Source organism: Mus caroli, unplaced genomic scaffold, assembly GCF_978045245.1.
Source record: "Mus caroli unplaced genomic scaffold, Mus_caroli_1 scaffold_3, whole genome shotgun sequence".
NCBI classification, from domain to species: domain Eukaryota; kingdom Metazoa; phylum Chordata; class Mammalia; order Rodentia; family Muridae; genus Mus; species Mus caroli.
In genome coordinates, this window is record NW_028227258.1 from 20768744 (window position 1) to 20794134 (window position 25391).

The window sequence follows — 25391 nt, forward strand, 5'->3', positions numbered from 1 at the left end:
TGCAGGAAGTATAGTGTGTACCACAGTTCCCAGTTGGGGTTTGTCATTACTTACTGGATGATATCGTACTGTCCAGGACCAGGACCTGAATACTTGAGAAATTCTTGTCTTCCTGTACTATTGCCAAAATTTACGCCTTTATATTTCAAAGATGCTTTAGGATAATCCTAAAAAGAAAGAAGGAAAAAATAAGAAAAAAATGACATGAGGCAAACTGGGAAAGATTACATTTGGCTGAGGCTTAAATACAAAAATCCTCAGTCAATAGAGTTGCACCAGTAAAGTCAGGGAGGGCTCTCTAAGCTGGATTCTGTCCTTCTACCTCCCACATCAGCCAGATTCTCAGAGAATTGCCTCTAAAGTTAGTCTATACTGAACCAGTGTGAGCAGTTTCCTCTTGGTACTACACTAGGTAATTTAATGCCTCTAGGGCAATAAAGAACAGCTTCACTTAGAAACAGGCTAAATGTATTATATACAAAAATTTTTAAAAATCTATTTAAAAGGTGTTAATTAAACAGACCAAAATAATACAAACAACACCAACAGATCTGAGGCAATAATTACTGCCACGGCGCTCCGGTTGAGTCAGTTTGTCAGGCAGGGATGCCTAAAAGCTTCTCATGAGGCAAAAAGAGTTTCAAGGAAGCTCTCCTCCTGGGGTCTGGCGTTCTCTTAATTCTCCATTCCCAAGTTAGTCTAGTGTATGGATCCACGTGCTCTCTTTCAGTATTTTCCTATCATAAGTGCTTTTTAAGATTGAATTCTGACATAGCTAAAGCCGTCCGCCAGTGTTCCAACAGTCCTAGTTCGTCCTTAGCAAGACCTTGGGCTTGGAATTCAGTACTGCCCCTGGTATTACACTATCTCTTTGAGTAAAAGTTAGGTCACTGCCCTTCACAGGAATCTACCATCACCTAGGAAGAAAGAAGTTTCTGACCGTAGGGAAAACCAGAATAGATGCTTAGAATTATAGCTGAGTTACACCTATTTACAGGAATTTACAATGGTTTAGGAAGCAGATTGGGCTGTGGTTTTAGAGTATTGCATTATTCATGAGATGGTTAGCTAGAACAGAACTCCCTAGTTAGATCCATGACTTGGGTGTGAAAGCCCTTGCCCTAGGAGTGAAAAGTTCTCACACCTGGCTTCTAAGACTATAGCTGACCTTAGATAGTGCTGACTTTGTCTCAGTTATTTTATTGCCCAGTTCCTGCCAGTCTTTGAGTTTTCATTCCTCTATTCTGTGTAAGAGTCATTAAGCATCCAGTTACCTCATTTTGTGCCTTGCGGGTATGTCACCCAACTTCCTTATTGTCTTCTGTATAGAAAGTCTGATGCTCGAGTTGTAAAATTACATTCAGATTCTACACACAACCTCTCCTGTGTGCATCTGTTTGTCATTCATCCATGCTTTGCCCACCCGAGTCGAGAGACCCATTCCACGCAGACACAGGGACCCAGCGGGTCTGCGGCAAATTACATGATATTTAAAAACAAAATTCATGGAAACTTTTCTAAGAGCAACAAGTGGTTAAAAACAAATTAAATACTATCCAGTTCATGCTACAGCTAATATATGAAGAAAATATAAGGATCATTATAGGCTCACGATACGCAAGACCAAGTTCTCAACACAAAGGAGATTTATTTGCCCTAGAGGGACAGAGGGCAGGGAATAAGAGACAAAGTCAGGAGATAGAGGATGAGGAAGAAGGGGAAGGGAACAAGGGAGAGAAGGCAGGGGCATTTGTCCCAGAAGAAGGAGGGACAAAGGACTGGCTCTGGATAGAGAGGGGACAGAAGTGGCAGATGGGAAAATGGCAGTTTATAAAGATCCAAAGGAGAGCCCTGCTCCTGCATTGGGATGAGGTGTTTAATTCTAATTGGGCATGTTAATTAGGTGAGCTTCAGAGGGCTCTGGATAGCTGGACTTCAATATTTTAATAGGTGGACCTTAGTAGTCAGCCCCTGGAGGAGAAAGTGACCAAATGAAGGAACAGACCTTTGTGGCTAAATTTAGGAATGTAATCCAATGTTTTTTTAGCAACATGGAGGGAATGGGGGAGAAGGGCAAAGCCTGACAGAGCCATATTTGCCATGAGCAGGCTGGCTAGAGTCCCTTCAGACAAGATCATTCTTTTCATACAAAAGAAACTATTTATATCAGGAAAAAGTCAACCAAGGATTTTCCTCTGACATTGATAAGAATGGATGTCAAACTTAAGCATGAACCACAGAGTTAAAGCACTGGTTTCATTAACAACTCAAAGAAGAACATATAATGCAGTAAGTAAGAATCTTTGGGATGCCCTTCCCTCATGATACAGTCCTCTCTATAAAATCAAAGCCTGGAAAGATGGCTCAGTGGTCCAGTGCTCTTGCTGCTCCTGCAGAGGACCTGGCTTCACTTCCCACACAGCAGCTCACAACCATTTGTGACTTCAGTTCCTGGGGTTCCAATGCCTTCTTTTGGCTTCAATGAGTACTGCACTCATGTGGTGCACATACATACAAGCAGGCAAAACATTCCATATTGAAGAGCCCAGGGTAATCTCATGCATTGTTCTGCCACCCCCTATCTTTCTGCATGTCCTCAAGTCCTATTCTATTCCAATGCAGTAAGACCACCCTGGCCTGCATGTGCCTCTGCCTTAGGATAACCTTGAGCCCACATCAACATCCTATTACCCACCACACCCTGGACTGGAGGACTGACCCTCAGCTTACGAATTCCTTTTTTATTATCCCCTGAACATCTCTACTCCTGGGTTTATGCTGCCAAAGGGAACTTTCAAGGTCATTGTGCCAGCCCCAAGCCTGACTGTGACCCTAACCAGTTAGAAGCATTTTCCCCTGCAGTAAATAAAGCCCCTTTTGGTTTATTTCTGACTTCAGTTGTCCTTTCCTCATTATTTGCATGCCCTGTGACCCAAGCAAATATATAAAATAGCAAATTTTTATTTAAGATACTTATAAATAAATTCTATAAAAAAAATAAATCACTGAAGGTTTTTCAGAAAACCTGTCTTAACTGAGGTTAGAAAATAAACTCTTGATTACTTATTGTTAGTTCATCAGAAACGCTGACTTTGTAGAATATGCAGGTGTTTGTAATATGTATATGGAGTTTTGCCTGCATGCATGTCTGTGTACCATATCTAAGGAGCCAGACGAACACTGGATCACATGGAGCTGGAACTAGAGTCGCAGATGATTGTGAGCTGCCAGGTGGGTCCTGGGAATTAAACATGGGTCCCCTTGAAGAACAACCAGTGCTCTTAACCACTGATCCACTTCTCCAGTCCCTAAAATTTTTAAACACTCTTGAATTGTTGAAGCCATTACTACATATTAAGTAAAATCACTACAACATATAGTATAACTACATAAAAGAGTGCATCAAGTGTTCTAGGTGAACTTCTATTTAAACACAATGTAATAAATTCTCAATTATCATTCCAAACAACACCAGTACAACAAATAGAAGTGTTAGTACAATAAAAGCACAATTTCAGTTCAAACTCCCATCTATTGTGCTTCACCTAGATAAACTCCAAGAGTTGTATAAAATAGACACAGGCAAGACATTGTAAGGGACCTCCGGAACAGGCAGCCACTGCATGTGAAAAGACCTGCAGCTGAATTCTGTTAACATTTCAGAAAGACAGAAGCTGGAGATGATGGTGTATCTCTGGTGATGAATAGTTAGTGATTTCCAGAGAGGGGGCAATATTCAAAGACTTTGGGGTGCTGTAACAAAATCCAGAAAGAAGCCAGTAGCTGCATCTGGACACAAGAGCTGAATATGGGAAAATGGAGTTACCAGCTGTGGTGTGGCAGTTTCCTCTGAGATTAAAACCTTTCATCTTGGAGAAAAGCATGTTAAGACACAGTATGCTAAAGGAGTTAAAACAGCAGGAGGAAGCTTGTAAAAACACAGGATGTGAAAAGGCAAGAAAACAGTGGGATGCTCTGACATCCCATTCTGCAGGGAAGCTCATTAAAGCTCAAGAAGTAAACAATTCAACAGCTTTGGGAAGTTACTGAAACTGAACAGACTCACTGGGTCCCTCCTTCCCCAAGGCAAGCATCAGCAGAAAGGATCACTGAGAAACATTCTCAAACAAGCTGTGCTGCCTAGAAAAGACAGAGGTGAGACAAACGGCTTAGAAGAAACAGGGTTGTACTGCTAACTGCAGCCCTGAGATACTGGCAGAGCCACCTGGAAGAGGTTGCCAACTGAGTTGCCTCAGACACTCACCAACCCAGGAAACTGCCTACAGGCTCGCTATGCACTCCAGGTTTCCAGGTGATCGGACAACCGTGTGGAGTTGAGCTTTTGGTGCCACGACCATCTTTGAACTGTTTTTATTCAGTGGGATGGAAAAGATTCAATTATGTTTGGGTATATTTCCCATCTAAAGGGGCAAACTACTTGGAAGGTGAATATCAAAACTAACTCTGAGAATCAGCTGATCCTGATGACCCAGTGACCAAGAAAATCTTAAAAATCAAAGCAACAGCAATGCCAAATACTATTTTCTGTTGACTGGATTTGCATTCTTTGGTGTCTTGATGCCTATACCTTGCCCCAGGGAAAACCCTTGTTTTATTATCAAGGTGGACCTGGCCTGAAAGCCTCCTCCTGAGGACTAGCTCTCATAGTATCAGAATGTGCTATGCTAGCAGTCAATGGAGAAAAGTCCTACAAGCCCTAAAGCCTAAGACAAAACCACAGCAACGGCCAGCCCAGAGAGATATCCCCAATGGTGCAGCATCGCACTTTTATCTTGGGAGTGACCAACATCCAACTAATGGGCCTTAAGGCCCAATCAATAGGAGAGAATTAATCCATGCTGGGTACTGTACCTAGTTCACTACCCTTGGCTGGAAAAATCATAGATCTTAGAAGAGGCCTTTGTAGTGCCACTTTCCAAAATCATCATCATCGTCATCATCATCACTAACTATATTACAAATGCTTTCCCTTATACCCACAAGGAAGTATAGCTGTTACCCCTTATCAGAATGTTGTTTTGCAGCAAACGGGAGAATACAGAGATCCTAAACTGTACATGCAGAGAATAAATGATTGTGGGGAGTATGGCCCCCATACACCCCTATAGCCAAGGCTCAAGGAAAATTCAAAAAGAAGGGGCAGAAAGATGGTAAAGAGTCAGGAACCAGAATACCTGCTACCAAACAGTGCCTTCCAGACAGGACAAAATCTGAACAATGCAGCTTCCCACACAAGATCTGTATAATGACAACAGGCACTGACATACCACTGTGAACAAGGGAAGTTCACAAGGTCCTACCTCTAGATGAAGAGCTACAGGCAATCAAAGCCAGCTGAGAGAGGAGGAACCTGTTTTCTCCAGGGACAAGCTCTCTGATAGATATCCAGACCCAAGTCGTCAGATCTAAAGATGCAAGAGCAACACTAAATGGATTCAGAAGGGAAGGAGGGTATGTGTGTACGTGTGCGTGTGCGTGTGTGTCAACAACAAAGAACATGTCCTGAATGTGAGAGGGAAGAAGTGAAGCAGACCCAGAAAAGTTAGAAGAGGGGGAGCGTAGGGTGGGAAGTATGTGAATATAATATTACTGTATTAAGTACTCAAAACCTTAGAATAAAAAATGAACTTTTTTCTAACACTGACAAAAATAATGTTCAAACATGGCGGGGCATGCCTTTAATCCCAGAATTCAGGAGCCAGAGGTAAGTGAATCCTTATGAGTAAAATAACAGCTAAGACTACACCGAGAGTTCCTGGCCAGTCAGGACAACATACTGAGACCCCGTCGTAAAATAAAGCATTGATAGAAAAAAAAAGTGTTATTGTAGAGTTCCTTCTAGTAAAGTATAATTACCCCCCCCCCAAAAAAAAGTACTGTTCTAGATCATCCCACTGGTCAGCAGAGCAGCAGTCCTTTGGCAAGGGCTACAGTACCTGCTGGAGCGGCGGCTGTAGTCAGTGCCAACAGGCTCATATGGGAAGCACATAAGAGAGCCCCAAAGACTTCAAGAAACATCTGAAAAAGGGACGTCGAAAGAAGGCTTGGGGCCGTCTACCAAGATACAGACAGAACCCCGATGGCAGACGGACAAACAGTACTGACTACTGTTGTTCATTTTTGTTCCTGGCATTTGATAAAGCTTAGAAAATGTGATGTCCTATGAATAAAAGTGATTTGTCCATTTCCTCTGAAAAGTTTTTAGCTGTGCATAATCTCAATGTCTTCCCCTTCATGGTCATCCTTGACACAGTGAGGAATGAGTACAGCAATCCCATAAGACGTACATCAAAGGAAGATAGATTGTTACTGTTGTCATTACAAGTAGGGGTTCCAACTGATATATGACAAGGAATCTCAGCTTCTTATCATGCACCCTCATGGGAGGGGGATGAGGGTTTGGGGAGGGGAATCTGGGAAGGGGAATAACACTTGAAATGTAAATAATTAAAATAAGCAATAAAAAATGAAAGGAAGAAGAAAAGTCTATGTATAAAATGTGAAAGAGTTGTCTTCCAAGTTGTGACTGTGTGAGGAGGAGGGGTGTCTGTGGGGGGAACGGTTGGGGAGGGTGTAGGGGGTGAGGGGGTCTGTGAATCTCCTAAGTATATCAAAAAAGAAAATAAAAAAACCTAACGTAAAAGGAAATAAGAAAAGGTATCTAAAGGCTTTAAAACAAATAAGATCGCTTGAATTACTTTCCAAATTCTTCAAGATGACTTACTGTAGCTGTATTTTCACAAACTAATGGCTACTGTTTTAACTAAATATTGGAGATTTTATTTGAAAGTCTATTCATTAGGATTAAGTCATTAATCCTAGTCTATTAAAGGAGATGTTTCAAGACGCTTGTGAATAATGGCAAACTCCATACATGTGAGGGTAACTTTCACCTAGAGGATATAACTTGATGTATCTTTCCTTAGCATCATCCCTTGGAGGTAATTAAAAAAGATTTACTTAAACACAAGCATCCCATACTGTGACAGTTGTTCTGAGAGCTAATGTGACTCCTGAAAACCCTAGAATTGGATACACTGGACATGTGATGATCTGCATCCAAGGCAGGGGGCAGTTCTGATGGTAGAAAAATCAACATTTCCCACTTATGATGTATTTTGTTTATAATTAAAAGTAAAGCAGAATCTCACAATTGTATAGACATGCCCCAATAATAATCCAACCATGCAGTCATATTGAATATCTTATGTTATGTATTATACATAGTAATATATCTGTTATATTTACTCTAATCTATAGATTTGTGAAAATAAAGCTTTTACATCATATTCTTTAACCTTAAAAAGAATATAAGTCCATACCTTTAACCCCAGCACATGAGATGCAAAAATAGGCAGGTCTCTGTGGATTTGAAGTTAACCTGATCTGCATAGTTAAATCACAAGCCAACCACGGCTATACAATAACACCCAGTCTCAAATTTTTATGGCTCAACCTCTGACCAATTCAAAATCCCTTATATATGCATAAATACACATGCGTAAGAATAAACACACAGATATGCACAAAACTGAGGGTTAGTAAAATCATTTTGCTGTAAGAATAAATGGCACTTTATTTAAACCACATGAACTCACAACTACTTGGTTATTAACTTCTAGAGTACTTGGATAAATGTTCAATCTCAAATTTAATTTCATAGGCTTAAAAAACAGAAAACAAAGGATAAATTGATGCACATTTAATTCTTAGTCGCATGAGCTTTTATGTTAAGAACTGTTTCCAATGCCAACTTCAAGGTCACTGTCACTATGGAGAGTTATTAACAAATAAAATATGACTTAATTGAAGCAAACTCAGCATGGAGCTGTAACACTTTAAGTGAACGCTGTAATAAAATATGAGAAAGAATTACTAACTGCCATTCTGACTGACAATTAAATGAATGGAGGTGGGACTGTGTAACTTTTACCCCTCATCTTTTCATAATTAAATATGGAAATAGACTTGTGAGAAATTAGAAGTCTCGAGGCACATCAGTGCAAGCACTAATGGGCTGCTCTGCAGCAGCTCACAGGTCAGCATCGTAACTTCAGTTCCAACCTCCTTGTCAAATCACAATCTAGAAATACATTTCTAGCTGCTATTAGAAAAGAGAGAGGCTGTATTTGATCTTTCAAAATGTTATTCTAAATAAATTATATTCATAATTTCTCTGCAGATGAACATAGCTGATATATAACAATTGTTGGCTAGTGTTATAAAACAATTCTATATTTAAGCTTTACAATATAGTTCAGTAGACATGACTCATTCATTAGAAAATTCCATAATAGTTACCCCTCTATTATGTTATTATGCTAATGCTTCATGGTATTCCCATCTGGACACTGATTTCAAACACAATATTATCCCCAAAAGGCAGAAAAGGCACTGCACAGAGTAATCAGAAATTTGGACCTGATTTGATTGAGCATTGCTACAGTATGATTTACACAGCAGGGTCAGAATCTGTTTCCTGAAGAAGCAGGAAGAAATGGTACCTTCTGCTCACAGGCTTCGTACCCAGTCTCAAACTCAAGATGCAGATTTCAAAAACAATCACAATTCAATTGCGACTGAATATTAAAATTAAAAAAAATGATTTTATCAATTCAATATTCACTGAATATTCCTGAATACTGAGAAAGAGGCTTTAATTCATGTGTAAACCTATGTCCTAGGCTGCATTCTCCCACCCCCTGAGCGGTGTATCGGCACTTCCTGCTAGCCCAGCACCTGACGGCATAGGGTAGAATGAAGTCTAGCATCCAGCATTTGGTCTGTCGAGTTCACACACCCTGGCGGGGAGGTGGGATGCCCAGCTGGTGCACACCACAGCTAGTAACACACTCACACCCACATGGAACTCCAGATTAAGCAAACACTGTGAGCAACCCCTGGTACTAACTAGAAAGACCCAGGCCTTCCCACTCTGAAGACAGACACTCTGTCTTCTTTCTACTTTTGTTTTCCTGTGGAACTACTGCACTGACCCTCATCCAAATCCAGACAGTCCAATGGACCATTAACAAAAACTCAGATCCCCACCCCCATATCATAGTGGACTGGATTGCACTGGCCACTTAATGGGAGTAAAATTATGCCTGGTACCAGAAACTGAACCAACCACATATGGCTAAGGAGGCCATCCATCCTAGAGGAACCCTACTACCACCACATTCCTAAATTAGCATAATTCTCAACTCTCATTCTACACACTTAACCTAGCACCCACATGTAAGGGTAGCTCATGTAATAAGCTTCTTTATAGAGCAGAAGAAAATCATTACAGAAAGCCGCAACTGTTCCAAATGGAAAAAAAGAAAAAGAAAACAATAGACCATGAAATGCCGATCCTCGATTGATGTGTTAACAAAAAAAAAAAAAAAAAATCTTTCATCCATGAGCTCAGGGAAGATCACTGAGGAGATGGAAGATGGCAGAGCCCAGAGAACAAGGAGATCAGGTGTGAGACTGTGCTTTCTCTTGAAGACAGAAAAGTTGTAACCACAAAATCTTGACAGCACAGCTTCCTAAACAAGAACTGAACAATTGTAACACCAGTTGACATCCCAGAACGGATGAGGGAGGGAAATCTCACAGGGCCCCAAGCCAGATGAAGTGGTACAGGCAATCAACAACTTGAGAGAGAGAGAGAGAGACAGACAGACAGACAGACAGACAGACAGACTAGTCTTCCCCAGGGAAGAACCCAGATTGGTTCGTCAATACTAAGTAGTCATCCCTAGAAACACATGTGGGGTCTTATAAGAAAATTGGTAATGCCTCCCTGGGTGGGGAGTGGCAAGCAAGATGATATCACATGTCAAAAGGACATGAGTAACAGCTTACAGGGACTCCAAAAATAAAATCTGAAATACATTGAGCTTTAAAAATAAGTAGTGAAAATAATAGAATATTTTAAGAAAAACAGAAATGCATGGGTCTGACATAAATACATAGATGAGAATGAAGCTACAATTCTCTTTTTAAATATTTTTAAAGCACCAATAAAAACAGGCATCATTGAGATGATGAAGTCAGAAAACCAACATTTGATGAATACAACACTAAAATATTCAAGTATCATTAGTAGGTGATATAACCAGCAGCTGAAGAAAGAACTCTCTAGTGAGAGTCTGACAAGAACTAGAGCAACTACTTAGTTTTGAAGCACCTATCCAAAAATTCAAGTTCATAGATAAAATTATAAGGTAGCACCATTACTTTGCTGTCAAAGCCATCTAGGAAAGGCTAAAGCATACTTGTGACTTCTCTGGAGATGGCCCACCATTTTGCATGGCCTGGGATGGGTGAGCTCTAAGACTACAAGGTCCTTAGAGACTTCATCCCAGAATTGCTTCTTGCTGCTGAGATGCCTCTCCTGTCACTATTACACAGCCTAGTAATTCCTGGGCATTAGACCACCCTATTGGGCAGATTTTCTGCAGCTCAGCATGAAGATGTAGTCTCCTGTAGTAATGCTGTGTAGACAAACTGATGATCTCATAATTTCTAATGATTGTAGTAATCCTAAATTTATACAAGACCTCTATAGAATAATAGCTAAAATAGAGTTCTGTAAGCCTTTATGTGTCATGGGCTAATTGCACTACAAAAAGAAAACAAGCTTGGAACAAATGTATAATCAAGAAGAATATTCCTCCTAGGTTAGATGTGAGGCCATTATCTAGTAACTAAAGGTCAGAAACTGGGAATGGGCAATTTATTAGGTGCAAGGACAAAAACTAAAATATTCACTAGTTTATCTATTTAAAAGTTCAAAATAATAAGACACAAGACAGGTGATTTGTATCTTGACAAAACTGTGCTAACGTGTAACATAAAAATTATTGCTTTAAACTTATAATGAACTTATGGGGGGCAGTAACAGATAATGAATGTTTAGTCAGATATTAGTCTTAATGTAAAGACATGTAAACAACTCTTTTTGTTATTCCTTAAGTATCGATTTATGGCATGAATTATTGCCCTAAACTTACTATGTACACATATTTAGAAAATGATGTAATCAATTATCTTGTTGTAATGGTTCTATCTGAGAGTTGTATGAGTAATATTTTAGAGACAGTATAAAAACCGAGAGAGGTAACAAAGGTTGTTGGAGCTTTGCGCCATACACCAAACATGTGTATGTGATAAATAGACATGTTAATTTCTCTTTATGTAATCCATTGAGACCTCTTGCCAAAACTGTAGCATGTGTTATTATTTAGATGATGGCTACACTAGTGCCCATCCTTATTACTGCACCGTGTTTGACAACAGTTTTATAAAACAGCAGTTTTAAGTTACAATAATTTTAAAATTGTTAACAATTTAAAGTATCCAATAACCCCCCAAACTCATCAATATGCAAATATCCACAAACCAGATGGTTTTTTTTAATGTAATTGATCCTAAATACAATGGCATATATAAATCAATAGTGTACATACATGAGAGAAAGTTCCTCAGTATGCAGCCAATGAAAATCAGTGTTCTAATTGTGACTTATAGTTACTGATGCATACATGACGCATATACAACCGTAAGCAGTCTTCTTCCAGCTGCTGTCATCAAATGTGTCATACTTACAAACTGAGGATTGTAGTACGCTGGACCTATTGTGTTGTCACTAGGAGGTGGGGTGCGTCTCATAATAGTGTCGTCGTCATTGAGATGATACCCATGTGACTTTCCGGAAGAGGGGATTGAAGGAATATCAATGTTTCTGGAAACTGCAGGAGTTCTAGGAGTTTTCTTAAAACATAAAATGTTTGTGAGGGAGGAGACATTTTATGTTATTCAAACACAAGAAGAAAGAGAAGAACAAAATATTTGAATTTACTAAAGGCAATCATTAAATATTGACTTAATGAACACATAATATAACCCAAAAATGGTCTTATAAAACTAAGCTGAAGGAGTGCATTCAGTTTTAGCACACTTTGCAGACGAAAATATAGATACTACTAAGGTCACTGTGAGAACTAAGGATTTACTCCTAACTTGGTCAGCCATTTCTCTTGCTTAGTAAAGCAAAGAATGCAGATTTTAAAAATAAATAAATCTATGAAAACAAGACATTCCTGAACAGCATTAGACACCATGAGACTGTGTACTATGCAGAACAATCTTTAGTTCTTTCCTTTGGTCCATTTAGTAACATTTACAGACTTCATTCCTTGAAACTCATAACTTGTATGTATACTACCTGTGACTTGTACACAAGTGCTAACTACACTAAAGAGCAGGAAAATGTCCAAGATAATGCTAAAATGAATAGAAAAGTATCAAATTCATTTATAAATATGGCATTGTTAAATGTAAGTACAGTAATAAAATGTTTGCCTTAATTCTGAAAGAGCTATGGCAAAATTGACAATATTAGGTCAGAAGCATTGATTAGACTTTTTTTTTAAAGGTTTTACTTCTGTAGATAAATATTCTATAATTTAAATAAAAACAGGAGGTATTAGACAAAATAAATATATATCAAACAAAACATTGACATTTAAAGGATTTCGTTGTGTAGAAATATAGTGTAGGATTATATTTGTCCCAGCATTTTCTGGACAAATAAATGCAATGGTGAATACACATGTGCCCATACACAGCTGTGCTATTAAAAAGCTGCCACTGCTACAAGTATTTTTCTGATGATATATGCATTAAGTAGCTTCAGTGGCACTTACGAAAATAATTACAAAATTAAAACAAGGATACATTGAACAGCTTTCCTTCAGTTCAGTACTTTCACAAAGGACACGTGGGAGGTTTGCAAAGCCTCGCCTTCCCTTCCTCCGGCTTCCACCCGAGTTGCTCTCCCTTAGATCCTCCCAGAGCACACCATGCTGATGCACACTGCGGTGTTGTTACTCAGGGGGTTTCTACAGCGACAACGCCTTTGACCACCATGTGACTTCTTCTTTCAGACCAAGGCTATTGTTTCTCTATCCCCTCCAAAGAATCCTTCACTTTGGGGTCCAGGTGAATGTGTCATTATGGCTCTAAGACAGTATTCCATCAACTATATTGTCCTACAGTTTGCTCCCTGTTAAAACTGTGACTCTTGGGGAAAGGTAATTTGCCTTCTATGTATAAAGAATGTCTAACATTGTGTTAACTGACACACGTGCTCATTCAACAATGTTTGACAGTGAGTCAAAGAACATTCATGTTGACCCTACACATGAAGTATATCTGATGTCTAAATACATGACATAAAACCAACCTTTTCTTTGTACTAACAAAATTCAACTAAGCCCTTAATTGTAAAATATAAAATGCTCTTTTAAAGATAACTGTTTGAAATGGGATTAATTTGAGCTATATGAAATACTTGAGATTTAAAAATATAATCAGTCTTTTAGAAAAATGAAAGCAAAACAAAAAACAAAAAAAAACTGTGTTTTGCCAGGAAGTGATGGCACATACCTTAAATCCCACAGAGGCAGAGGAGGCAGAGACAGAGAGGGCAGATGTTAGAGGGGGCAGAGGCAGAGGGGGCAGAGGCAGAAGGGGCAGAGGCAGAGGGGCAGAGAGAAGGGGGCAGTGAGAGAGAGAGGGAGGCAGAGAGAGGGGGCAGAGATAGGGGGCAGAGAGAGAGGGGGCAGAGAGAGAGAGGGGGCAGAGAGAGAAAGAGGCAGAGAGAGAGAGAGGTAGAGAGAGAGACAGAGAGAGACAGAGAGGCAGAGAGAGAGGCAGAGAGAGAGAGGCAGAGAGAGAGAGAGGCAGAGAGAGAGAGAGAGGCAGAGAGAGAGAGAGAGGCAGAGAGAGAGAGAGGCAGAGAGAGAGGCAAAGAGAGAGGCAGAGAGAGGCAGAGAGGCAGAGAGGCAGAGAGGCAGAGAGGCAGAGAGGCAGAGAGGCAGAGAGGCAGAGAGGCAGAGGGGCAGAGGGGCAGAGGGGCAGAGGGGCAGAGGGGCAGAGAGGCAGAGAGTCAGAGAGAGTCAGGGAGGCGCAGAGAGAGGCAGAGGCAGAGGCAGAGGCAGAGGCAGAGAGGCAGAGGCAGAGGCAGAGGCAGAGGCAGAGGCAGAGGCAGAGGCAGAGGCAGAGGCAGAGGCAGAGGCAGAGGCAGAGGCAGAGGCAGAGGCAGAGGCAGAGGCAGAGAGGCAGAGGCAGAGAGGCAAAGGCAGAGGCAGAGAGGCAGAGGCAGAGAGGCGACAGGTAGATCTCTGTGAGTTCAAGGCCTGCCTGCTTTATAGAGCAAGTTCCAGGACAGTAGGACTACACAGAGAAACTGACAAAACATCAACAGATAGATAGATAGATAGATAGATAGATAGATAGATAGATAGATAGATAGATAGATAGATAGACAGAAAGACAGATAGACATAGATATCCACTCTAGTCTATAAAAGATGACCAAATCCATATTAAATAATGCTATTTATTTCAATAGTGTAGGGCTTTGGGGTGAAAATAACTACACTCCATTCCTAGAATGCATATTCCAATCCTACACTTCAAGGCCCATCTCAAAATCAGTCTCCTCCATTAACCCTCTAGGTCTTCTGTAGTGCAGCAGTCCTATAAATCCCTAAAGCATCTCGATTCACGAACATTCATCTACCACTTTACAAATGTTGTCTTTAAACAGCAACTGCCTCTGTCTCCCAGAGAAACTGCTGCCTTTCTTCCTTCAGGCATCATGTTTTGTTCTGTGTGGCTCTAGAGCTAGAATTCAGAACCTCACAGAGGCTCAGCAAATGTTCTCCAACAGCAGGCCACCCCTGCAGCCCAGGAAGCATGCTGATGTCACTGTGTGTTAACAGGTATTTACACACAATCACTAAACGTCAGAGCATAGATCAGCAGGCTTTTAAATCTTCCTGCTGCCTACTCAGGGCTTACACTGTCCTTACAGAATAATCAAGAAGAAGACAGGAACCCATAGACACAGCTCAATGGTTAGGCATCTATCTAGCACACACAAGACCCTGAGTCCCCAGGACCATAAAATAAACAAGAATAAAATGAAGTATAATGCTTATATAGTTAAAAACTAAAGTCTATAAAAAGTATTTAATGCTCATCTAATTATAAAATAACCACAATATGAATAGTAAGACTATACCAAGCTTTATAGTAAGGCCTTTTAACATTTCCAACATCAAACACACTGCTTAGGATTTCTTTTTTATTTTATCTAAAAGAACTGTCATGAGAAGCTACTGAAGAAGTGACACACTGCAGATGTTCCTTAGCTTACAGTACCTGTCTGGTTATGATACATAATGTCCCAAGAGAAGGCCAATTGTAGCTCGCAGGTCCTGGACCATCCGAAATAAGTTTCTTAAATCGCTTCTCTCGGTTTTGCAGACTACGGCCTCCTTTTATTTTATACTAAATTGGAGGTAAAAATTATTTAGTAATTCAAGAAGTGCTTCATGATTCCTATTTTATAAATATAAAATTTTATGAACAAGTAGTTTTGAAATGGAATTTGAGAAAGTTGAGACACCAAGTTCTTCTAAGAAGATACTGAAATAATAATTATCCATTTTGACTCTAAGCTCATACCAAAATTTACCACCGTTTAGAGTATTCTAAGAGAGTACAAAAAAGGGGGTGGGGGGGAATCAAAGTCAGGATTTTCCAAACGTCCCAAGTAGAGTTAAAGGGACTCTGCTACACATCATTGGAAAACTGGATGCTTACGAACTGAATTTTCAGACTATTTTAGTAACAAGTTTGGCCTTCTATGCTGACTAGTTTTACCTAAACTTGACAAAAGCTGTAGTCACTGAAAAGAGAGAATTTTACCTAAATGGCAGTGGGTAAAACTGGGTATTCTCTTAATTAGTGATTGATTGGGGAGGGCCCAGCCCATTCTGGGGAGGGAAACAGGCTAGTGGTCCTGTCTGTTTTCTATAAGAAAGCAGGATGTGCAGCCACAAGGAGCAGCCAGTAAGCAGTGCTCTTCAATGATCTCAGCATCAGCTCCTGCTTCCAAGTTCCTGTCCTTCCAAGATGAACAGTGATGTGTAAATCAATGTAAGCCAAATAAACCCTTTCTTCCCCTAAGTTGCTTTGGGTCATGTTGTTTGATCACAGCAACAGGAACCCTAAGACACACACAGAGAGCTAATTGCTGTGACAAACGTGGTCATATTGTTTGGGGGAGGATTGTGGAAAGACTTTGGAACTTTAGACTACAAAATTCATTGCCTGTTCAAATCTTGGTGAGCTGTTTATTATGCCTGAATTTGGATGGTAAGTGTTGAGAGAAATGCAGATGATGGAAGCCTGGCTTGTGAAGTTTCAGCAGGAAGTTTGAGAGTAAGTTAAGGATTCTATTGGGGCCATTTGCCATTCTGAATTAAGAATCTGTGGTTTTTGTCAGCTGACGCTGAAGAGCCAGCTGTGATTAACAAGAGGCCAGCACCACTACAGTGAACCTCTTGCTTTACTAAGAGAACTGATGTTGGTTAGCTGGAGCTGAGAAATTAGTGGTGATTAAAGAGACCAGCAACACTGAGGTGAACTCAGGGTCAACACACAGAAGCCATGTTCTAGGATGACCAAAGTTGTACTTCTTGCTGGCAGTCAAATTTGGCCATGTGTAAGTCTCCCAAATGGTACTGGATTTGAAGTCATAAAAGAGTCATGAGATTAGCTGAGGCTTGACACTCTCAGAGGCCAGAAGAAGCCATTGGTGAAGGTACAGTCTCACTAGCAATGAAAGCCCCAGCATCAAAAGGGTCATGCAAAGAGTTGAGGCTTGGCACCTTGAAGAAATCCCAGGATACAGTATTGGTAAAAGTGCAGCCCATTTGCAGCAGAAGACCCCAACATTTTGGAGACACTGGACTCATGGGATGAACACCAAGGACAGCCAAGCCTTGGTGAAAAGCTAGCATGAGTCTAGGAGAAGCTGTGTAGGTTGTAGAGGGTGGAACCAGAGAACTCAGGCCCATAGGAGGAATCCAAACTAGTGAGAGTGAATTCCAGAAGTCTGCCGCTGAGATTTCCACTGCTGGACCTTGGCTTTGCTTTATGCATATTGTGACTGTGCCCTTGTTCTGCCCTCTTGGAAAAAAAATATTTAACTGATTCTCACTTTACAGCAGACCACAGTTGAGACACTGAACTTTTAAAGAGAGTTGAGGGTTTTGCAGAGACTTTGGATTTTTAAAGAGAATAATTTTTAAAGTGTTTGAATTTGTAAAGACTATGAAAGTTAGCAAGTTTATAAAACATCTTATATTGTGATATTGATATTAATGCATTATCATGGGAGAGAACAAGAAGGGAAAGCTTGTGGCTTAACATTGATGTGTTTGTGTGCAGTATCTTCAGAATATACATATTTCTGATCATGAATAGGGTCATTTTATTTTGGTCATAGACCTGCAAGGTTATGCAAAAACAGAAAACAAATGTGACACAGCAACATTGTGACTTTAAAGTATAGCACAAAAATACTCACCCCACTGCTACCTACATATCCTACATATCGTGACCATTTGTACAATTTTCAGACACCAAAATTCATTCAAGAGTCCCATTCTGTTACTCTTGTGGACCCACTGAAACACATACAACCATGTTTTATAGCACATAGCAGATACAGAATAATGTCTTAGTCAGGGCTTTACTGCTGTAAACAGACACTGTGATGAAGGCAACTCTTATAAGGACAACATTGGGGTTGGCTTACAGGTTCAGAGATTCAGTCCAGTATAATCACGTGGGGAACATGGCAGCATCCAGGCAAGCATGGTACAAGAGGAGCTGAGAGTTCTACATCTTCATCTGCAGGCCTCTAAGAGAAGACTGACTTCTAGGCAGCTAGGAAGAGGATCTTAAAGCCCACACCCACAGTGACACACCTACTCCTATAAGGCCACACTTCCTAATAGTGCCACTCCCTGGCACAACCATATACAACCATCAAAAATCATGAAAAACACACAGGAAGTCAACAGCAAGTGCATTTACATTCTATTGTTTGAATTATGAAAATAAAGATTTAAAAGAGAAAGATATGGGGGGAGGAAATAAAATACAGAAAATGGCACTCTATTATTTATTATTGAGACAAGAAATATGCATTTTGTCTGATTTTTATTGGTATTTTAGCCTAAGATTAGTCTTAAACTTGCAATATTGGGGTTATAAATGTGTGGTACAGTGTAGTCAAGGTTAGCCTTGAACTTTCAATGCTGGAGTTATACGTGTGTGCCTCTGGATCTGGTTAGGAAAACATGGTTGTCTTTAACTCAGCCACTTATAACATTGTAAACACACCTGTGCTTGTGATACGTTGTAGTGTGCTGGACCTGGAACAGCTTGGCCAGCGTCAGAGGAGACAACATAAGCACTTGTTTTGGAACTCAGAGAAAGAAATGGTGCATAGCAACCTATAAAAAAAACAACTCAGTCACTCTAGTGACACATAACAGTACATCAGAGAGATTTCTGAGAAAATAGTCTCAGAATTAAGACTATATTTTCAGAACTAAGATCTATTCTTACAAGTTATAACACTTTTAAAATTCTCATTTAAGATGACAATTCTTATTATTGTCTATTAAATATGAGACCCTATAGGAGTGACCTTACTAAACAACAAAATTTCTCCTCTCTCTCTCTCTCTCTCTCTCTCTCTCTCTCTCTCTCTCTCTCTCTCTCTCTGTGTGTGTGTGTGTGTGTGTGTGTGTGTTTGAATTTGTTATCCATATGTGTACATACATGTGTCTAAATGTGCTGACTTGTAGATAAGTGTATGGAAGCCAGAGGTCATCAGGGACCTTCTTCCATGCCTTTCCAACTTATTCTTTGAGACAGGGCCTCACTGATCGTAGAACTTTCAAAATGGTGATTAGACTAGCTTGCCAGTGTATCCCCAGCCCTGGCCTAGCTAGCCCTGCACTGAGATTACAGAACCACACAACAGTGGTTGACTGCAGGTGGGCACTGGGATACAAACTCAGATGCTGATGCCTATGCAGCAAGAACCTTCGCCACTGAGCTGCTTCTCTGGCCTTTTTCCTCTTCTAGTCACATGTGACAGCTACATTTAGCTGAGAAAACATTTTATCTACCAAAGGCCACTGTTCTGTGATCTTAAATAGCAAATATTATATGTGTGTGTGATACATATACGTATGTAAATAAAGTTATAGACATTGCTAAAGAAGTATTTCAGTGATAGAGCACATACCTAGGATGCACCAAGAGAGACTTAGAGGGAGAGACATAGAGGTAGAGGGAGGCAGAAAGGGAGAGGGTGCAAGAGCGAGAGAGCGAGAAAGAGAGAGAACTGAGATGGAGATAATTTAAACCAGATTGACAGCAAGTTATTGATGATGCTTTGGCACATAATTGGTGCTCAGTAAATACTTCTTGATTGCCTAATTCTAAACAAAAGTTGACGGATCAATGATATAAACTTCGCTGGAACAAGTAATCACTGTAAGAGACAAATCTGGGTCGCAAATCTGGGTCGCCTACTAAATTTATTTTAAGAAGGTGAAAAAGAACACAATACATCCATTCCTCATATCATTGATGTTAGCGTATATAACAAATATGTGTGGCTTTAAACTCTGTATATAAAAGAAATGGGCAATGAAGAAGAAATCTACTATTCATAAAATCTTCATTGGAATTTTCCAAAATTAACCATAATCTTCTGTTACAGAGCTCAAGTACACATGGAGTTATGAATCCAACAAAAACATAAATTACATAACCGTAATGATAATTTTCACATAGATAGGTCCTCTTCCGTTTTATTTGTAGCTGTGTACTAATGTTTACATGTTTCTCAGAATTTCCAACTGGCCTGGTGTCTTAGTTAGGGCTTTACTGCTGTGAACAGACACCATGACCAAGGCAAGTCTTATAAGAAACAACACTTAATTGGGGCTGGTTTACAGGTTCAGAGTCCATTATCATCAATTTATTCCAACAAGGCCACACCTCCAAATGGTGCCACTCCCTGGTATAAGAATATACAAACCATCACACCTGGTTTTCCCCAAACATTGGCTCTCAAGTGCTAAAACTAGACTAATTCCATACAGCCAGGATGTTTGGTGACTACCATAATACTCTGCTGTTGGAGTAGCGTGTGTGAAGGTGTGTCTCTGTATATTCAATTGTTAATTCTGTACTGGAAGAGAGTTAAATACTAGCAGGACCTCGGTATTGTTATTTCTATAGCCCATCCTCTGTCTCATATTGTGTAAGTATTTGTTCTTCCTTACCTGTGGATGGATGGACTAGAGCAGAGCAGAGCTGTAGGACTGACCACATAACAGAGTATAATGGCAGGATTAGTGGGGTTAGAGTAGCTGGGAGATTGCTCTAGCTGAAAGACCTAAGCTTTAAAATATTTTTTTTAAAAACCTTCTGTGTTGTTACTTTTATCACTGGTGGGCATAAGGTAGTCTTGCAATACTCTTCACAATCAACAATAAAGAATAACTGGTTTTCTATATTATACATTTTGTTAGTCATTCATAATACTGGATATTTTGTATACTGTATTATGTATTCTATAAGCCTGCGTAATAAAGAAAGTACAGTAAAAGATAAAAACCTGATTTCAAATGATGGAGAAATTAAGTAAAGACAATTATCATACTATCTATGCTGCCAATGTCTAAGGTCCAAAATGAAGAGTGCTCCAGAGAATTCACATTAGTAGAATTTGATGTGGGGTATATAAATAAGCTGACATATGAAGTGGTACCTTACAATGATAAATCAAACTGACAGAAAAGAGAAATTAAGAGCATGGGAGAAGAAAAGATTTAAAAGGAATGAGTTCAGTTTGGGATATATTGAGTTTGATGTGCCAACAGCAAAAGATAAATCAAACTGGCACAAAGCAATAAAAGTCCATTCTACAAAAGAAGGTGTCCAGTATGTGATGAAAAGACAAGTTATGCAGCCACAATGACAGCCACAAAGCAAAGGGTGTTCTTCACATATAAAACAACAAGGTCATTGAAACAGGCATTAATCTGCAGAGATACCAGTGTACACAGCAATCACATATACGTTAATTATCTAAACCTATGTCACAACTGCACTCCCTGATATGTGCATTATCTATATTCTGACTAGCTAGGACAATAAAATCATTCTTGTCAGCATAAACATATAGGTGCATCTACAGGACCACCGATCAATCTCCTTCCACCCTGCACTGGTGGCAGATAAAACTTCTCCTTCAAAGAAGAATGCTACAAAAGAAAATAACTAGAAGATGCTATTGTCCAGTTTAGTTGACTGATACATATTCCACATAGATAGCTAATGTTGGGTGCTGTTCACTTTGTAAGTACATTTAAAAAGTAATGAAATACTCCTGACACCATACCAGGATAGGCATGTATTTTTAAAAGAATTTGTTTTCTCATGTGATAAGATGGTAGACTAAGCTACCTCTCCTTAGGGAAACATTGCTTTAAGAAGATATGCTTCCTTCTCAGATTAGTTGTAAAAAAAAAAAAAAAAAAAAAGCAAGACACAGCTCTTTTTTGCCTGTGGAATTTGAATATCCATTCTCTTTCCCACTCATAAAAGCACAACAGCTCAGTCCTGATCCATTAAGGATACAAATCTTAGTTTATTCCTGATCAAACGACCTAAAACCAAAGCTATCAATTAGTATATTAAATAGGAAAACATGGAGCTAGTATACTGGAGGGTTGGCTAAGTAAGATAAAGAGGAAAAAGGAGACCACTAGGTTGAGAATATCCTAACACTACAAGATCTGTCCCTCTTGTGAGGTTAGCTGTAACAATTAAGTTACACAAGGTCCCTCCATCTTTCCTTTCCACATCAGACTCTTAACATACACCTAATCTTTCATTGAAATAGATGGACACCTCTGCACAGTTCAGTAAATTACCTATTATAAACATGCATGAAATAGCATGGTAGCTGCTTTTAAATCATCTCATCAAGAAATCTAGCAGAAAAATGCTCAGAAACACCTGTTCTATCAATTATAAACATGTTGCCCTGAACAGCATAACATGCACACACACACACACAATCTCCTCAGAGTTCCCAAGCACAGAATTTTTAAACTTACTTCAAAAGTGAACAAAGTATAATCCTTTAAGTTAGTATACAGGGCTGACTATATCCTACATATTATCCTTTAAGTTAGTATACAGGGCTGACTATATCCTACATACTACCCTTTATTAACAAAAGCCATAGTGTTTTGGAGGTGTTGTTTTGTGTGTGTATGTGTGTCTGTGTGTGTGTGTGTGTGTGTGTGTGTGTACGTGTGGAAGACAGATGACAACTTGTAAGAGTCAGTTAGTAAGCTCCAGTCATCAAGTTTGGCAGTAAGTGGCTTTACCCATTAAGCCATCTCACCCACCCCATAGAAACTTTTAATGTGGCCCATTAGTTTATCCGTTGCTACAAGGTATTTTTCACTAAGAACATTGTTTTACTGGCTTGAAAACTAAGAATGGAGTAAACATCATGATCCCTGCTCTCAATTAGTTTACATTTTGGTGGAGCTTGTGTGTGTGTGTGTGTGTGTGTGTGATAGAATCAAACTGCTACCAAAAAAGTTACCATAAGCCAGAAGGATGGAAAAGTAAGACTAGTCGGAGATTTTTATTTCAATTGAATATCAAGAATAAGTAGGAACAAGCCAGGAGGAGGAGGAGCATAGAACACACTGGGCACATGTATTAACAGCTGCAAAAGAACAGAAGTGACAAAGAATGATCTTAAGAATATTATCAAGTTAGAATGGCTGAACTGTAGGTCATGTGTAGGAGCTTTGTACAGGTGTTTGGAAAGATCAGACTAAATGGAACACAAGACCAGGGGTGAGAACAAAAAGAATTCTACTGCCATTGACAAGTTTAGATTTTTTAACCCTGCCGTTACAAAAATATATTTTTTTGTTTTTCAAATAACATATGTTTTTTAAACATACTACTAAACACAAAATGTAAGATAAAATTATGACACTGAGACAGAAACAACATGTTACTGGTTTAATTGAGAAAAAAATAAATTGGACTTGTATTAAATTGGGTAGCTATGAACAAAGGGGAAGAATTTCGGAGATTGTGAACATTTAACCAATGGTCTTAAAGGCCAGGAGAAATGACCAGGCAAAAAAAGCAAGCTAGAGTTAGTTCTAAAGCGTAGACCAGCCGTGCAAGGATGCCCGTAAAGTGACTGACAACGACACAGACTTTATGCCTGTGGGAAACCTAGAGACATAAACCACTTGTATCTCTATAAAGAATTTCACTTGGGAGTGGCTGGATATAAATGGTAATTGAAGTAGCAGATATGAATAAGAAAGTACAATGAGCAAAGCAACAAGAAAAAGATGTAAAGCTAAGTATCTTTTAACTTTAGCTGTGCATGATTAGTGGGGGGAAAAAAACAAAACAAAACATGATTCCTTGATTCAGCACCGAATCATGTGTCAGGTACTGAACAGCAGGAAAAAAAATGAGACAGAAAGCAACAAAGAAAGTGGTCAGCTGTACCAAAATAAAGGTCAAAAAAAGTTATAGGTGTGCAAAAGCATCATAGGTGTGCCCATTACAGATGGTCACAGGTAAACACAAGATTCTGGGGAATACATGCTTATACCATCTCAACAGTAGTTGGCACAGGTACCAAAAATGCTGAGGACAGATGCTGAAAAGATGTAAAATTTGTGATCTGAAACACAAACAGAATTTTACCATGTCCAGAGAAACTTAAACCAACCATAATGGAGCAGGGATGTAAACAGAGTACTCACTCCTGGAACTTTAAGGGGGGTGGGGAGGTATTTTATATCTACTGAAAAATGCAGGTTTACAAAAGAAACCACTAGAATTTGGGTGGTATTAAACTCAAAAAAAAAAAAAAGTCAGAACTTTAAAAGCAGAGACCAAATTAGAAATATTTATTAAAAGTTGGACCTAATTCACAAACTGGGGGTTGGGTGGGGGTAGGGAGATGAGAAATGAAGAAAAGCAATTAACTACTTAAATTATTAGTCCCTAGGCCACCCCTGAAGGCTATAACTTTTCACAGAATGTAGAAAGAGGGTCTCAGTATAAAGCCAGGGGTGGTCAGATAATTTCACTCGGGGGAGTGGGGGAGATTGGGGACGGGATCCTATTTGTAAGTGATAATACAGAATAGAAATGTAAACAACTACATCGTGGTAAATAAACCTGATTAAAGTGTGTGCAGAAGCAAGTATTGCATTTCATATAGTCACTAACTTGTATTTCATACAGTCAAGAGCCAAGGAATCAAAATCCTGGTTCTATTATCCTCTCTGCCTGCGACATGTTACATTTCTGAATAGTGGTCCTTTTTGACTTTGTGTTTAACGTGAGGGCAGGCTGAAGGCGGGCCGTCTGTCACCGCAAGCTGGCCATCAGCATCTTACCTGTGGCCTGCTGCTTAGGAAAAGGTACCTGGTAGGTCCCAGGCCCCACGTGCTCCTCGGTGCTGCCCCGGTTGGCACAGCCCAGCCAGCGGGGAGCACGGTCGTACATAGTGATGAGGGGCGGGGCCCACGGGACCGGAAACTAGACGGGCGCTCGCAGGCGGCCTGCGTCGTCCCTACACGCAGGGCTAGTGTGCAAGCTGCATGCTGACTGGCTCGGCGGCGTCAGCTTTCCCCCGGGTCCTCCACACAGAGGTAAAGTGGCGAGGACAGCAGCCAGAGGCCCCGCCCACCAGCGTTCAACTCAGCGCTTACGGGCCACGCCAGAGACACGGCTTAGCCGCCTGAGCTTCCGGATATGGCCCCGCCCACTCCCCGCCTCCCGGAAGCCTTGGAAGGGCAGAGGCCGGAAGGACTCGGGCCCGTAGGCGCACTTCCGGCTCCGGCCTCGGAGCATTTCCGGCCGAGCGCTCAGAGCTCGGAGATGTCTTGTAGAGTCTGACGAAGCTCCCTGCGCTAGGCAGGGCGGTGCTGCGCCTCAGCTTCGCCTCAGCTCACCTGCTTCCTGTCCCGGAATACCTTCGCTGCGCAGAAAAGCCCTAGAAACGCATTAGAAGGAGGCGAATTAATTTGACTTTGATTTGCTCTCCCTGTAAATCAGGGTGACTGGAAAGACCCGGGGGTTGGGGGGAAAGAGGCGGGGACGGGTGGAATAGGAAAGCTCGGGACCCCAAAACAGGGTTTGGGATCAGCAAAGTCCCCCTTCACTCCTTTCACATAAGCATCCTCTGAATAAAGTCACTACTGATTCTGACCCGCAGCCCATCAAGATTTCTAAAGGAAAGCTGGGAGCGCAGAGGGTTGAGGTGGGGAGTGCCAAGAAATGGGAACATCTGAAAAGGGGAAAGCTTGCCTACTGAAGCAAGTCAAGTGCAAGGGCTGAAAACTGCTTCTGGTGTTGGAC

The 25391-nt window shown here is 40.3% G+C and overlaps 1 protein-coding gene across 1 annotated transcript in view; it reads right to left on the minus strand.

Annotated features, from left to right (window-relative positions):
- Positions 1-24777, minus strand: part of Stpg2 (sperm tail PG-rich repeat containing 2) — a 504085-nt gene extending 479308 nt beyond the window's left edge. Inside the window, exons 1-5 of the mRNA XM_021158500.3 lie at positions 24428-24777; positions 18282-18394; positions 15246-15374; positions 11623-11787; positions 55-167 (exon numbers count right to left, since the gene is read on the minus strand). Coding sequence (XP_021014159.1) covers positions 55-167; positions 11623-11787; positions 15246-15374; positions 18282-18394; positions 24428-24536 — 629 coding nt within the window. The 5' untranslated portion in view covers positions 24537-24777. The remainder of the gene's footprint in view (positions 1-54; positions 168-11622; positions 11788-15245; positions 15375-18281; positions 18395-24427) is intronic.
- Positions 24778-25391: the final 614 nt, after the last annotated feature.